At 46.5% G+C, this 14,114-nt stretch overlaps 1 protein-coding gene across 3 annotated transcripts in view; it reads right to left on the reverse strand.

The window, feature by feature from the left end:
• Positions 1-14,114, reverse strand: part of PNPLA7 (patatin like domain 7, lysophospholipase) — a 126,072-nt gene that overhangs the window by 21,200 nt on the left and 90,758 nt on the right. For all 3 annotated transcript variants that reach the window (XM_080630523.1, XM_080630525.1, XM_080630524.1), the window contains 2 exons: positions 5,780-5,896; positions 916-985 (listed from right to left, as the gene is read on the reverse strand). In XM_080630523.1, the coding sequence (XP_080486649.1) occupies positions 916-985; positions 5,780-5,896 (187 nt within the window). The remainder of the gene's footprint in view (positions 1-915; positions 986-5,779; positions 5,897-14,114) is intronic.

The following is a 14,114-nucleotide window of genomic DNA, read 5'->3' on the forward strand; positions in this document are numbered from 1 at the left end:
GCTCCAACCTGACCTTGACCTTCCTTGCTCTCCTGTCAGGGAATTCTGGAGACATCTATAACCATTCTCCAGCTGACTTCTATCCTTACATTAAACTTCCACAGGGACAAGCAGCTGGATGGGGTGAGTTTCCTGACCTCAATTGGCTTAACCTGCTGCAGAATGGAAATACAAAACCGCTGAGAAAGGTTAATCTTTTTTCTGCTTGTTTTAGCTCCCTTGGTTGTCCTCAGTCACCAAAGCCCCAGTGTCAGAGTAATTTAACGGCAGGAATGGATAGGAGCTGAGCCAGCACAAAAGATAAAACATCAGAGACCTGGCAGCAAAGGCTCCAGCTACCCAAAATACCTGGGGCACCTGGAGGCTTGTACTGTCTTCACTGAAGCCTGAGTCATGGCACAGTTACCCCAAATAGACAAAAGCTAAAGCAAGTGTCCTACAGGGCTGTCACCACATCCTGGCAGCAGAGCAGGAGCTCAGATCTTTCTCTGTTCAGTCAGTGAACTGCATTACTGTTTTCCACCAGAGAAATAAAGGGGACTGGACACAAGAATCTAGCCCAGCCTCTGCTTGTGTAGGACTCTTTATTTGGAAAACTGCTTCATTTATGGGAATTTCTATCTTAAAAAGGGGTCTAATTTATGGCTAACACCTGCACTTAATGGGATGCTTCAAGGAAACAGAATGGTGTCAATAGACCCATTTTCTCTCTAAACAGTGAATAAAGCATCTCATTTCACTGCTTCTCAACAGCTCTGTTCCTTATTATCTGTGGACAGCCAGAGCTTGGTGCTCAGCAAGTAACAGAGAAGAGAGAAACAAAAGGAAAGGTGAATTTAAAGGCAAGGAAAACTCCAGGAGCAAGGGTGCCAGGGAAGTCTCGCAGCATCATTTTAGGCCCCCTTGCACACTCACCGTCTGTGTGGACCCGCATTGTGGAGGCAGTGATGTCAGTTGTGATGGCAAAGTAAGGAATCCACAGGTCCTGCAACAGAGGAGGTCATGGTTTTACTATAGCTGTAACCTTGCACTTGAACTAAAGCCCATTTCTAACACAAACCAAAGCAACAACCTATGTATCTATGACACAAATGCCTGCATGGATGGAGGAAAACCCATCAGCCCTGTGCTTGAGTTCATAAATTTGTTTCTAATGCAAACATTAGAACCAAGGCAGGCAAAACTCAAACAAAATTTTTTTTTAATAGCAAGACAGAATTTTTCCACAAGACTGTCCAGCATCCCGAGCAGCACGGAAGCCTCATCACTCAAACTGGAGTTCATCTGCTTTCTGATACCTGTTTAATTTCCAGATGAAGTGTGGGGGTCTAATGGTAACTCTCATCTAGAATGATCCCTGGGCTGCTTATTGCTGGAGGACAACGTGAAGGGAAGTCTCACCTTTATTTATTCAGTTCTTACCTAGGTCACTAAATAGCTGCTGCTTTTGGCCTCCCCTGAAGACACGGCACTAAACTAGAAAGATCTTGGATCTCACTCAGTGTGGCCATTGCACTTCACCTGACTGTTTCCATTCATGGTGGTGTTGATCTACGCAGAGCACACAACTACTCAGCTCCCCTCAGCCCCAGCCTAAGGCTGTAACAGGCACCATCTCCCTTGCCTGAGCCCAAAACAAAGAGGGAAGAACATGAGTCATGGCCTCTTGACCAAAGGGTGTCTGATTTCTACCTTGTGGTGATGAAACAAGGGATCATTTAAACAGGAGAGGCAAGAGCGATGCTGCTGAGATCCAAAGTGCCTCGAACCAAAGAGAACGCAAAGCTCTGCAGCATTCCCTACAGAAACAAAGGATCCTGCAAGGTTAATCTTCAAGAAGACCCCAGAGGTTGCCTGAGATACTGCAGGGTGAAAGAGCAGTGAGGAGTGTGGTACATAAGGAGGAGGATGACATACAAACAGAACAGCCATGCTAAGTGAGTTACAAGTTTACTCAACAGCCAAACCAACTAGCCCTGCTCCTGGCAGGGGAAGTTCTCATCTGTGTTTCATCCATGTCTGTACTCACATCCCAGTAGTTGGAAAACTGAATGGGAGGTGACCTCCCAACTGCACAGGATTTTGTCAGAGAGGACAGCTTTGGAAAGTCTTCATAATGTCTAGTGAAAGGGTAGCCTGCAAAGGGGCAGCAGAAGGACCTGTTTGAGTAAATGGAGCTTATGCCCAGAGAACAACAGCTGAGAGATCTCTGTCAATCAGCAAAGTTAATCAAGACTGAAGAGGTAAACTTGCCTTCCCATGCAGCCAGCCTCTTTGCTCATGGGACAAGGTGGCCAGGACTTCTCCAGCACAGCTCTGATGTGCCTTGAACTCAAACCAAGCATGGGTTTGGACTCCAGCTACCAGCAGGACCTGAGAAGCACCCCCTCAGGCTGCAGCTCTGGTGGAAGTTTCTGTGCTCTTCAATTCAGAGGCTTTTTTCCTAGTGAGTTTAATCTCTTAAGCAGCTCTGCAAAGATGGTGGAATTGGGGAGGACTAACAGATGCTGCACAAGTATTGCAACCCATCTGCTATAAATGCCATGGGAAGGCGGATGAATAAAGTGTGACTACGAGAGTATTAGGGCTGCCTCTACACGCTAAAGATATTCTGATGATTGCAGAGCTCAGTGCATCAACCATATTCTAAGCAAAAACAGGGGAACAGGGAAAAAGGTCTGTCTTCATTTCAAATTCAAGCAGACATGTGCACGAAGGAAACTAAAGTAAGAGCTATCACACAGTAATGAAGACTGTTTCTCAGATGTCATTCCACATCTTTTGAGGACAGACCATTATTCAAGTCTGAAACAGGGCTTGATAAAAGAATGTTCTGATTCCTCACACCTGAGCCTCCAGCTGAGATGACCTGCAAGAGCATTTTGTGCTTCCAGCATGGGGGATAAGATTCCCAGAGCTTGGTGCTCTCTCATAAGGATGGGCAATTTCAGAGGATAATAAGTGTGTTTCTTGTGAAGTCTCTTTTAATCCCTGCCCTGCAACCCCCTGTGCTTTCCTGAAGAACTTGCACAGGCTGAGCTCTTGTGGTGGAGCGCCTTTGGCTGACATCTGCAGCAGCAGCCCCGGGGGTGGCTGGTAACCAGGGCTACCCCCAGCCAGCGTGCCGGGAATCGGGAGCCTCCTACGTTCCACCGGCTGCTGGAGAGCAAACTGAGGAGAAAATGGAACCCCCCGTTCAGTGTCAGAAATAACAGTTCAACGTAAGAGCTGCTGCTGCAGGAGAGGGATGAGGGCACGCAGGAGACGTGCAAGAGTGCCACCTCACAGGCATGGGGAGCAAAAAGGAGGATCTGGCCCAGTGCCTCCTGATTTTAAGCTTCTATAGAGAAACAAGGGCCAAAGCCCACCCCAGCATCTTGGGGTTCCGCCTTGGTCACTGTGGATGCTCCCAGGATAGAGCAGATGTGGCCAAGCATCCAAACACAACCTGTTTGTAAGGCTGCAATTAACTCATTAATGTATGTATTTCCAGTTGGAAATCATTGCTACTCAGTCCCCTCCAAAACCACTCCAGCTACTGAGAGAAGATGGATGCTTGCAGTTTGGTGCTTTGAAATAATGCTTTAAGAAAACATCTGCTCAAGGCTGAATGCTTCCGAGTTCAGCTTCTGTGACTTTCTAAGTCACCTTTTACACTTGGGCAGCTTTCAATTTCCATCTGTCTAGTGACATGGCTGGTTACCCTGCACTGATAACACGAGTTGCAATGGAGGAGTAACTGCCTCCTTCCCTGCAGTGCTACACAGCATTTCTCCTTCTTTATCTGATGGAAGTCTTCCAATGTGAGGAAATCCTCAAGCACAGACTGAAGGATTTTGACTGAAGGATCAGCACATGCCCACAAAGATGTTCACAGCCAGGTTGGACGGGGCTTGGAGCAACCTGCTCTAGTGGAAAGTATCCCTGACTGTGGCAGGTGGTTGGAACTGGATGAGTTTTAAGGTCCATTCCAAACCTAACAAGTCTACGGTTCCATGACACTGCTGCATGCCTTGGAACTGGATTTCTCTTGGACAAAACATTCCTGTGACTGCAAGGTTAGAAAAGATCACACAACTACACCTGTAACAATCATAGGGAAGGAACCTGCTGCATCTTCAAGGCAAGGACAATAAACTGACTGCTGAAATCAAACGCAGTGATGGAGCGAGCAAGGAAAGCTGGGGCCAACCAAGCTCAGCGATTCTCTTCAATTTTGTCACTCCCTCCCTCTCAAAGCTCTGCTTGGTGTTATCCTACAGCCTCGCACTGCAATGCACCACCTGCAATTCACACCATGTTACCCAAGAGGAGGCCACACTTCCCACCACCGAGAAGGTCTGGGGGCTTTGCACGGCAGCTCCTCGGCTGCCTCAGTCATCGGACAATCACATGTTTGCCTATCAGGCACTGCTGAAACCAAAGATAGGAGCTGGAGGGCTTCAGGAAGGGACACACCTGATCAAAGAGCTGACAGAGTGGGGCTGGTGCTGCCCAACAGCAAAACAAAAATAATTCCAGCCTCAGAAGGATTTATCACTCTCAAACCTGCTTGTTCCCAGCCCCACTCTGCACAGCAAGATGCTATTTTAAGCCACGTGATGATTAATCACTTTCATACTTACATTTAAGCAGGGAATGGTTTAGATTATTTTTAATAAATATATTTGAAGTAGATCTTACATGATTTTTAATAAATATACTTGAAGCTTTGGTTTCCTGGCAGAAAATTACCAAGGCTGGATTGGACAGGGCTTGGAGCAAGCTGCTCTAGTGGAAGGTGTCCCCTGCCCATGGCAGGGGTTTAGAACTGGATGAGCTTTAAGCTCTCTTCCAACCCAAACCAGGCTGGGACTCTGTGTTTCTATAAGTATATATAGTGTAAATTTGCTACTTAATCTTTCATCTCAAGGATTGCAAGCACAGGAATAATTTACTTAAAATTGCAAATGAGGTAAGATTGCAGGACTTGGTGATCTAGGAAGGCAATCATTGATAACGTGCTTTATGAATTGCTACTGCTGAGGGTTGGAGGGTAGGTGGGATTCTGAGGGTGGCCATCAGCTCAGGCACACCACACATGTAGCAATTACTGAAAGGTCACCAATGCAAAATAGGAACCAAAATACTTGGATGCTATTGCAGTTTTCAATGGGCTGTTCATTAAAACTCACTCTAGCTTCAAACAGAAAAACTAAAGAAAAAGAAAGCCAAACCCATCACTAACCTCTTCAAGACCTTCTGCTGCTGTGCCCTAAGGGTCTCTGAGACCTAATTTGCAGAATAATAACAATAAAACAGTCTGAGCAATTCTACTTTAGTGACACAATTTTGACTTCTCTCAGACACCAGGACCCTTTTGTCAAACAGAAAAGAAGTAGCTACAAATAATCTACTCCTAATGTTTTCTAAATCCACCAAAATCATAGAGTCATGGAATAGTTTGGGTTGGAAGGGATCTTAAAGCTCATTCAGTTCCAACCTTTGCTACGGGCAGGGACACCTTTCATTAGAGCAGCTTGCTCCAAACCCCTGTGTCCAACCTGGCCTTGAACACTGCCAGGGATGGGGCAGCCACAGCTTCTCTGGGCACCCTGTACCAGAGCCTCAGCACCCTCACAGGTTCCATCCTATATTCATGTAACACCAAAGTCCCAGTTTTCACGTTTCCAGTCATCCCACAGCCCCGTATCTCACATTACCATGGAAGAAAGCTATTTCTGCTGCAACAGAACACAGTAGCATCACTTACTGTGCAGGAAGTGAATAAGCAACCTACCTCTATCTGCTTATCTTTGAAGATGTTGTTGATGCTGTTGTTAAAAGCTGCTCCTGAAAACATAGAGGTTATTGGATATGTCAGGTCCAGAATAGTCTTAAACACGGAGTTCATAACCTAAACAGAAAAAAAGAAAAGCCATTTGAAAGGTAAATGTAGGTGAGAATCCATATTAATGTAGGCATTAATGTATGCAATTGGACAGAAATCGTACTCCAGATCCTACAGCCAACATGTTGGAAGCATTGCTATTTCAAGTACAAAGTTATCAAGGGGACAGAAAAACAACTATGAAACCTACAACCAGTAACACCTTGTTACTTACCTGCTGGTTTATGGTGCCATAAATTTAACCCAAAAAGCAGCAAACCCTGTGGGCAGTTTGCAATAAGGCTGTGGAAGAAGGTACATTCACATTGCTTCCTTTCTACCCATAAATCAAAGCATTGCCCTACATAAGCACACACAGACACAGGTTTCTGCATTAAAAAATGCACATGAACAGTACAGTTTAATGCTTGCTTTCTTATTTTTTTTTTAATAACAAAAAGATATTATTAGTTATCTCCCTCTTCATCACCCTTTCCACAGTTCACTGGTGTGGAAAGGAAATCCTAAATCCATAATATTGGAATCTCTGCATCACTATTCTCATTCCTGGATCACACCTGACTTTAATTCCATTAAATCTTTTAGCTGCCTCAGTGTCAGCACTTACAAAAACGTGTACGTGATTCTCTAGGACTGCAACGAGGTGAAGTCAGTCCCATGTTAAACCACTTAAAACCCACTGTCTATGAATCACTGTCATTTGTCATTCCCAGAGGGAGTTGTGCCCTTCACCTGCCGCTTGGCAGCCAGCATTTGGATACTGCAAAGGGCACCCTACCCAAGGGAGACAAATTAGATCATGGCAGGGTTCTTCAAGCACTATATATACCTGTTGTATCACACAACACCGGCAGGCACTATCAAATGTGTCTCTTCTAAACACACAAATACTGTAATTAAGCTTTCATGGATTTTGTTTTTTTTCTTCCCCATTTCAATTGCATCACATCTGTGCACTAACCTACAAGATAAAATGATAAAACACCTAAACTCTACAGCATTGAGGCCACTGTATTTGTCCCATAACTATGGGTTATGGGACCATAGCCACTGGTCTCAAATCCTAGTAAGTCCTAACAAAATTCAGTGCCTAATAACATACACATTACATCATACTCAGTTAAAAAATTCATGAAGTTCAACAAGGCCAAATGCAAGGTCCTGAACCTGGATCAGGACAATCCCAAGCACAAACACAGGCTGGGGAAAGAGGGGATGGAGCAGCCCTGAGGAGAAGGACTTGGGGGTGTTGGTTGACGAGAAGCTCCCCGTGACCCGGCTTCAGTGTGCGCTAAAGCCCAGAACCCCCCCATGTGCTGGGCTGCACCCCCAGAGCGTGAGCAGCAGCTCGGGGAGGGGATCCTGCTCCTCTGCTGTGCTCTGGGGAGACCCCCCCTGCAGCCCTGATCCAGCTCTGGGGCAGCAGCACAAGAGGGACCTGGAGCTGTTGGAGCGAGGCCAGAGGAGGCCACGGAGATGCTGTGAGGGCTGGAGCAGCTCTGCTCTGGAGCCAGGCTGAGAGAGCTGGGCTGGGTCAGCCTGGAGAAGAGAAGGCTCCTGAAGGGGAGACCTTAGAGCAGCTCCAGTGCCTAAAGGGGCTGCAGGAAACCTGGAGAGGGGCTTGGGACAAGGGCCTGTAGGGACAGGCCAAGGGGAATGGCTTTAACCTGCCAGAGGGGAGACTGAGATGAGCTCTTAGGCAGAAGCTGTTCCCTGTGAGGGTGCTGAGGCACTGGCACAGGGTGCCCAGAGAAGCTGTGGTTTCCATGCAGTTGAAGACCAAAACAACCCAATTAACTCATTTGTAATTAAACAGGGTTTCACTGTATGAAATATTTCTATTAGATGTGATATCTTCTCTCTACATGTTCTCTATAATTTCAAAACCAACAGACAACACAGCATCATACACAGGCAGAGACCTACAGCATGAGGCAGCCTCTGCCCCTGCAGCCTAGTAAAGCATCTGTGATCAACATCTGGCCTCAGCTTTACTCTAGCACTGACTTCAAGAAGAGCAGGATTATCCTACATTGTCATGCCCAGCTGTTTTTAAATATATATTAGGTATCTGCCCAGAGAATACACGTCCGAGTATTAAAAAAGATCCTTAAAAATAAGCATATAAACAGGAAACGTGGGAGAATGTAAAAGCCTTTGCACAAATCTCATTATGAACCTGTCACCTTCATTCACATCTTCATGTTGGGTTCTGAGGGGGTGAGGACAGTGTGCCAACCTAACTATAGACATGCTACCCACAGCGTCAGAGTTAAATGGAATTAGGTTTGTGCTTAAAATAGGGATTTGGTCTCTGACATCACTCAGAATGATTAAATCAGGGAAAGGCATTTACAGAAAGTTCTTTATTTAATACCAAGGAAAAATCTCTCCAACTCGGCACCAAACATTGGGGCCATCCTTGTTACAAGTGATCTTTATAATGCTCAGCCTCTACATTTTCCCCTCAATTAATGCTTGCAGTAATACTGTACGTGAACAAAATACTTCTAATTAACAGTTATTTCTTAATATTCTCCTTTCTCATAACTGGAAGATGCCCTTCCGAACGCTGATGGCCAACAGCCTCCCTCTGCCTTCCAAGAATAGCTGCTACCACCTACTGCTCTCAAGATAAATCAAGTTAAAGATCATCCGTTGGAAAGGCTGCCAGAGCCTCCTGACTTCTGCTTCCCCTCAGACTTCTCTACTAATCAATGCACAAGGGCCAACACCGGTGTCCCCGAGAACAACGCAGCTCCAGTTCCCTACTGCACTGCGATGGGAAGCCCGGCCCGGGCTCATGGCATCTGTACCGGTTCTCTTGGGAGGGAGCAGCTACTTCACAATTCTTCATTAACTTCTCATGAACTTTCATTTCTACAGCTCTGCTGCCCGATGAGCTTTCTTCCTAAAGAGACCACCTTCAATCCTATTATTGTTAAAAGCCACCCTGTGGAAAAAGGCAACTTCAGCAAGAAAGGGACAAGGGCAAACTCACATGATGCTGGGCTGCACCCCCAGAGCGTGAGCAGCAGCTCGGGGAGGGGATCCTGCCCCTCTGGGGAGACCCCCCCTGCAGTCCTGATCCAGCTCTGGGGCAGCAGCACAAGAGGGACCTGGAGCTGTTGGAGCGAGTGCAGAGGAGGCCATGGAGATGCTGCGAGGGCTGGAGCAGCTCTGCTCTGGAGCCAGGCTGAGAGAGCTGGGCTGGGGCAGCCTGGACAAGAGAAGGCTCCTGAAAGGGAGACCTTAGAGCAGCTCCAGTGCATGAAGGGGCTACAGGAAAGCTCAGAGCTTGGAGCAAGCTGCTCTAGTGGAAGGTGTCCCTGCCTGTGCCAGGGGGTTGGAACTGGATGAGCTTTAGGGTCTCTTCCACCCAAAACAGTCTGGGATTCTATGATTCTGGGATAATGGACAAAAAAAGCCCTGAATTATAACCTCTGGCTATGTTGTTATTTGATGCAGAATGGTAGTAAACTGGTGTTAAAAACCAATGTATTTCAATGTTCCAGAGAATAAAATAAAGCCAGGGCAGGGGAAAACTTGTTGCAAGAACAAAAACTGAAACCAGCAAAACAGATTAAATCTTTTTGAAACGACTGGAGATGGCCTCAGGAATTCCCTGCGGTGCCTTTTCAGTGAAACCAGCAAAGGCACTCACAAAGAGAAAAATGCTAGACAAAAGATAAAACATAACTCAGGCCAAGAGATTAACAGCACCACAGGGGCAAGATTTATCCCAAGGGCAGGAATTACAGATAATGGAAGCTCAGATTTAAATGTAAACTATTAAGAAATCTAAGAGTTGAAGAAAATGATAATTAATCCATCTAAGAAACTGCAGCCATCTCAGAGTTGGGTAAAGCAGAGAACCAGGCAAGTAACTGCGTCTTTCAAATCAGATTCACATGTTCCAAGCCTGTAGCATTAATGTGTCATGTTCACTGTCATCAGTGGATGTGATGGCCCCAGGCTAGATGCAGGATGGTTTGGTGCCTTCATTTCAAAGCAACAGGCATGTCTGGGTTTGCATGCAGCCTTTTATCTGAATTTCCCAAATTATAATGCTTGATTTGGGGTTAATTTTAACAGCCCAACTAATACAATTGGAATGGTAAATATGAACCATCAGGCCTTATCACTACATAAAAATAAGGTTTTCCTGTACCTCTAAGATTTAACAAACACACACCCAGTGTGTTTGTATCCTGTAGTTGATAATCTCAAATACAGAATTCCAGCTGAAAGGTAACCAGAGGGAACCCTTCAGCTGGCTTACAAAGGAAAAGCAATGTGCCATGGTTTAATCTTTGCAAGTAGTGACTACAACTTCCCAATGGCTTGATGAAATTTTAGGGATGCAATTGAAGAGCCTGGAGGTGCTGCTGAGTGCCCATCTCAAGCATCAGCAGGCTGGAGGACACCCAAAGCAGGTTCACAGCTCATCAACCCAACTGAAGAGACAACATATGCACATTCATTAGTGAGCAGTCTGTAACAAGCCTCCTCTTTATTTAGGATTCACTGTGTGCTTTAAAGCTGCTTTAGCCCATCTTACCTCTTGCTGTGGCTGATCTGGGGCTAAGGCACAGAAACCAAGACTCCCTTTAGCTGGGGATCAGTTTGTTAGGTGGGCCTCCTCTATTCAGGAGGTATTTTTCCCATAATATCCTGCCTGCTCTTCATGCCAGCCTAGTTTGGCAACATTTGCCTGGTGTTTGTTGGCAGAGATCTGTCCTTGTAGCTGTTGTCACACAGGAACAGTGTGGGATGCAAAGAGCGTTACAGAACACTGCACCTCCTAACGATGCTCTCCCTCTGACACCCACAAAGAAAGGACCTTTGTGGTCCCTGTCAGGTGGGCATCCCACCTTTCCCCACCACCCCTTCTGCTCAATCATGCTCCCAAGCCATCCTCAAACTGCACTAGGTCCAACACAGGTGCAGGCATCACCTTACTTTGGCAGAGAACAGCTTTTTTCCCCTGAAAACAACAGTTATAAGAGACCAAAAAGAGTACTGGGATCCAGTCTAACAGCATCTTGATCTGCCCCAACTGAGGCTGATGGTCCTTCCTGTCCTGGGCTGGCACTGCTGCCTTTGCAGCGAGCAGCTCGAGGAGCTGAGTTGGCAGAAAGCGTGACAGAGGAAATAAAAACAAGATGAGTTTTTGGCCAGACCAGCTCATTAAACCACAGAATGTCCCAGTGTGCAATACCAGAGCAGCGTTAGGGAGAGGCAGAACCTCATAAACCCCCCATTTATTTTAGCTGTTTTGCAACTGCAGACAGCAAATGACTGCAGCATCCCACTCACCAACTCTTAATTCCGTTCCGGGAAGCTAAAGCTCCACATTCCTATGACCATATTCCCTCCAACAGTAGAAGTTCCATTCCTTGGGAAATATTTATACATTAAAATAGTAATTCTTCAATTAAAAAAAAAAAAATCAAGAAAACCCAGTCATGGGCAAGCATGAAAGCTTTTGATTGTTTGACTTGCTGGCTGAACGCAGGTACAGAGGACACACAGAGGCAGTACATAGTAAATAGCCTGACTGGTAATTTCATACCCGTCTGTATTTTGATAAAAGAGTCATTTATTTCTTTCCTGCTTCATTAGGTCCAAAAAACGCATCCCATTAAAAACATCCCTTCTCCCAGCCCCAAGTGTACAGCCACAGATACGCCAATTGCTAAAAATACCCAAAAGAGAAATAACTGCAGGACATTTACTTTGATGGAGAGCAAAATAAATTAAAACCTATCAGAGTTATCTAATCCATCACAATGAAGACATTTCAAAACCCCCACAGGCTAAGAATTCCAGGCTGCAAGGCTCTGCACAAAGAGCACTCAGCACTCGCCTTCTCCAGCAACAGCTCACAGGCTTTAGAAGAGCAGAATCAGCAGCAGGGAGCATCCCAGCCTTTGGGCATAATGTTGGCTTAATGAAGGATGGTCCCCAGAACAGCTCCTGCCCAGCAGCTGCCTCCTGCTGTGGTCCTGGGCCAGCAGTGATGCTGCTCCACAGGACAGCAGGAACAGGTCTGCAACTTGTGGACACTGTGAATGTGGGGCTTAGCTGATGGATTTGTCAGCTTGCTTGTGCTCAGTTCATTTGGGTGGATGTCACAGAATGACAGACTGGTTTTGTGTTGGAAGGGACCTTAAAGCTCATCAGCTTCAACCCCTGCCACGGGCAGGGACACCTTCCACTAGAGCAGCTTGCTCCAAGCCCCTGTGTCCAACCTGGCCTTGAGCACTGCCAGGGATGGGGCAGCCACAGCTTCTCTGGGCACCCTGGGCCAGCGCCTCAGCACCCTCACAGGGAAGAGCTTCTGCCTAAGAGCTCATCTCAATCTCCCCTCTGGCAGGTTAAAGCCATTCCCCTTGGCCTGTCCCTACAGGCCCTTGTCCAAAGCCCCTCTCCAGCTTTCCTGCAGCCCCTTTAGGCACTGGAGCTGCTCTCAGGTCTCCCCTTCAGGAGCCTTCTCTTCTCCAGGCTGACCCAGCCCAGCTCTCTCAGCCTGGCTCCAGAGCAGAGCTGCTCCAGCCCTCGCAGCATCTCCGTGGCCTCCTCTTCACTCGCTCCAACAGCTCCACGTCCCTCTTGTGCCCCAGAGCTGGACCAGGACTGCAGGGGGGGTCTCCCCAGAGCACAGCAGAGGGGGAGAATTTCCTCCCTCAACCTGCTGTGCTGTGAATCCCCAAAGCTCCCTGCACTACCACAGAGCTGGTGCTCACTGAAAGGAGCCACTCTCCTGGCTCAGACTACACCTGCTGCAACGCAATATGAGGGGAAATAACTCAGAAGAGTCAGTGTTAAAAAGATTTATAATCCCTCAATTTACTTTGTACATTAGCTCTGATCTGGAGTGGGGGTTTTCAGGGCCTTCTGCAGTTTACAAAGCAACCAAGTTGTCAGACCTTGCTGTTAACAGTGGAAAGTGCTTCAAACAGAGCAGTCTTCTCTATTATCATTCTCAAATCTGAACAATTTGTGGTTTGGATGTGGAGCTCAGAACACTCCTGACAAACCTCAAGAAAATCCATTCTTCATTAAGAAGATGAGATGTTTGCTCTAACAGAGGTTATTAATCTCTCCTCCAATGACTTACTTGCAGATTTCAAGGTTCCAATACGTGAAACAGCTCAAGGCTGGGCCGTAACCTTTCCTTTCCTTAGAGAAATGTTCTCTGAGCTTTGCAATTTGCATTCAGAAAGGTAACCAATAGGTCACATTTCTTCATTACACCTTTAACAATCCCTGTGTGATTCCACAGTCGGTTGGCCAGCTCGAGAGCTGCCGTGATGGAAATGAAGCAGGTTCAATGGGAGCACAGTGCTGAGAAGCCCAGCAAGGAGCATTTCCAGCTCTCATCACCACTGTGCAGAAGAGATCTGACAAGTTCACAGACAAGAGGAGATAATCCTCTGGACAAGTGCACAGAGGAAATTTCCATCGCTGTAGCCTAACCAGGAGCAAGGGAGGGAAGGCAGCGAGGCACGGAAGGGACACTGCAGGGAGGGATCGCCATGGTCTCATCCTGCTCAGCTGCATTTGCAAGTGATCAAGGTTGGAAATGAGGAGTCCAAGGTTAAACGGATGTCTGACGCGATTCAGTACAGTTACTTTTATGTCCTTATTCTCAAGCCTCCTCCAGTTTTGTGGCTCCAGCAAACTGCTATGTATCATACACAGTTTCTGGGTTGGGCGCTTCCCAACCCAGCCAGGCACGGGCTGTTCTTACATAAAAAGCACAAAAATTCATGTTCTTCTAGTGAACAGTGACAGGGAGGTGAAAGAGTGTCCCATGGTCCTCTGCCCACCAGGACAGCACAAACATGCTGGGGCCTCAATAAGCTGGGCTATCTGGCTTGCAAAGTGGTACCATACAGCAGGTTTCATCTCGAAGCCATGGTGGGTTAGAAGACACCTGGGAAAGGTATGACTGCAGGCTCCTAAAACTCAATATCTAAGCAGACCCAGAGCTTAATCTAATTTAGAAAATTCCCTTTCAATAAGAAAACCAACAGGAAAACATGGTTTTCATATGACCAATACAAAGCTGTAACTAACAAACTTCAGAAGTAATATCAATCTTCACCTTTAGTCAATCTGACCAGTGTCATCTCATGCTAGTACAATTTCTCCCCAATATGTTATCAATAAATTCACTCACAGGAGTCACTATTTAAAACACGCTTCCCAAACCTTG

Source organism: Psittacula echo, assembly GCF_963264785.1.
Source record: "Psittacula echo genome assembly, chromosome: 16".
NCBI classification, from domain to species: domain Eukaryota; kingdom Metazoa; phylum Chordata; class Aves; order Psittaciformes; family Psittacidae; genus Psittacula; species Psittacula echo.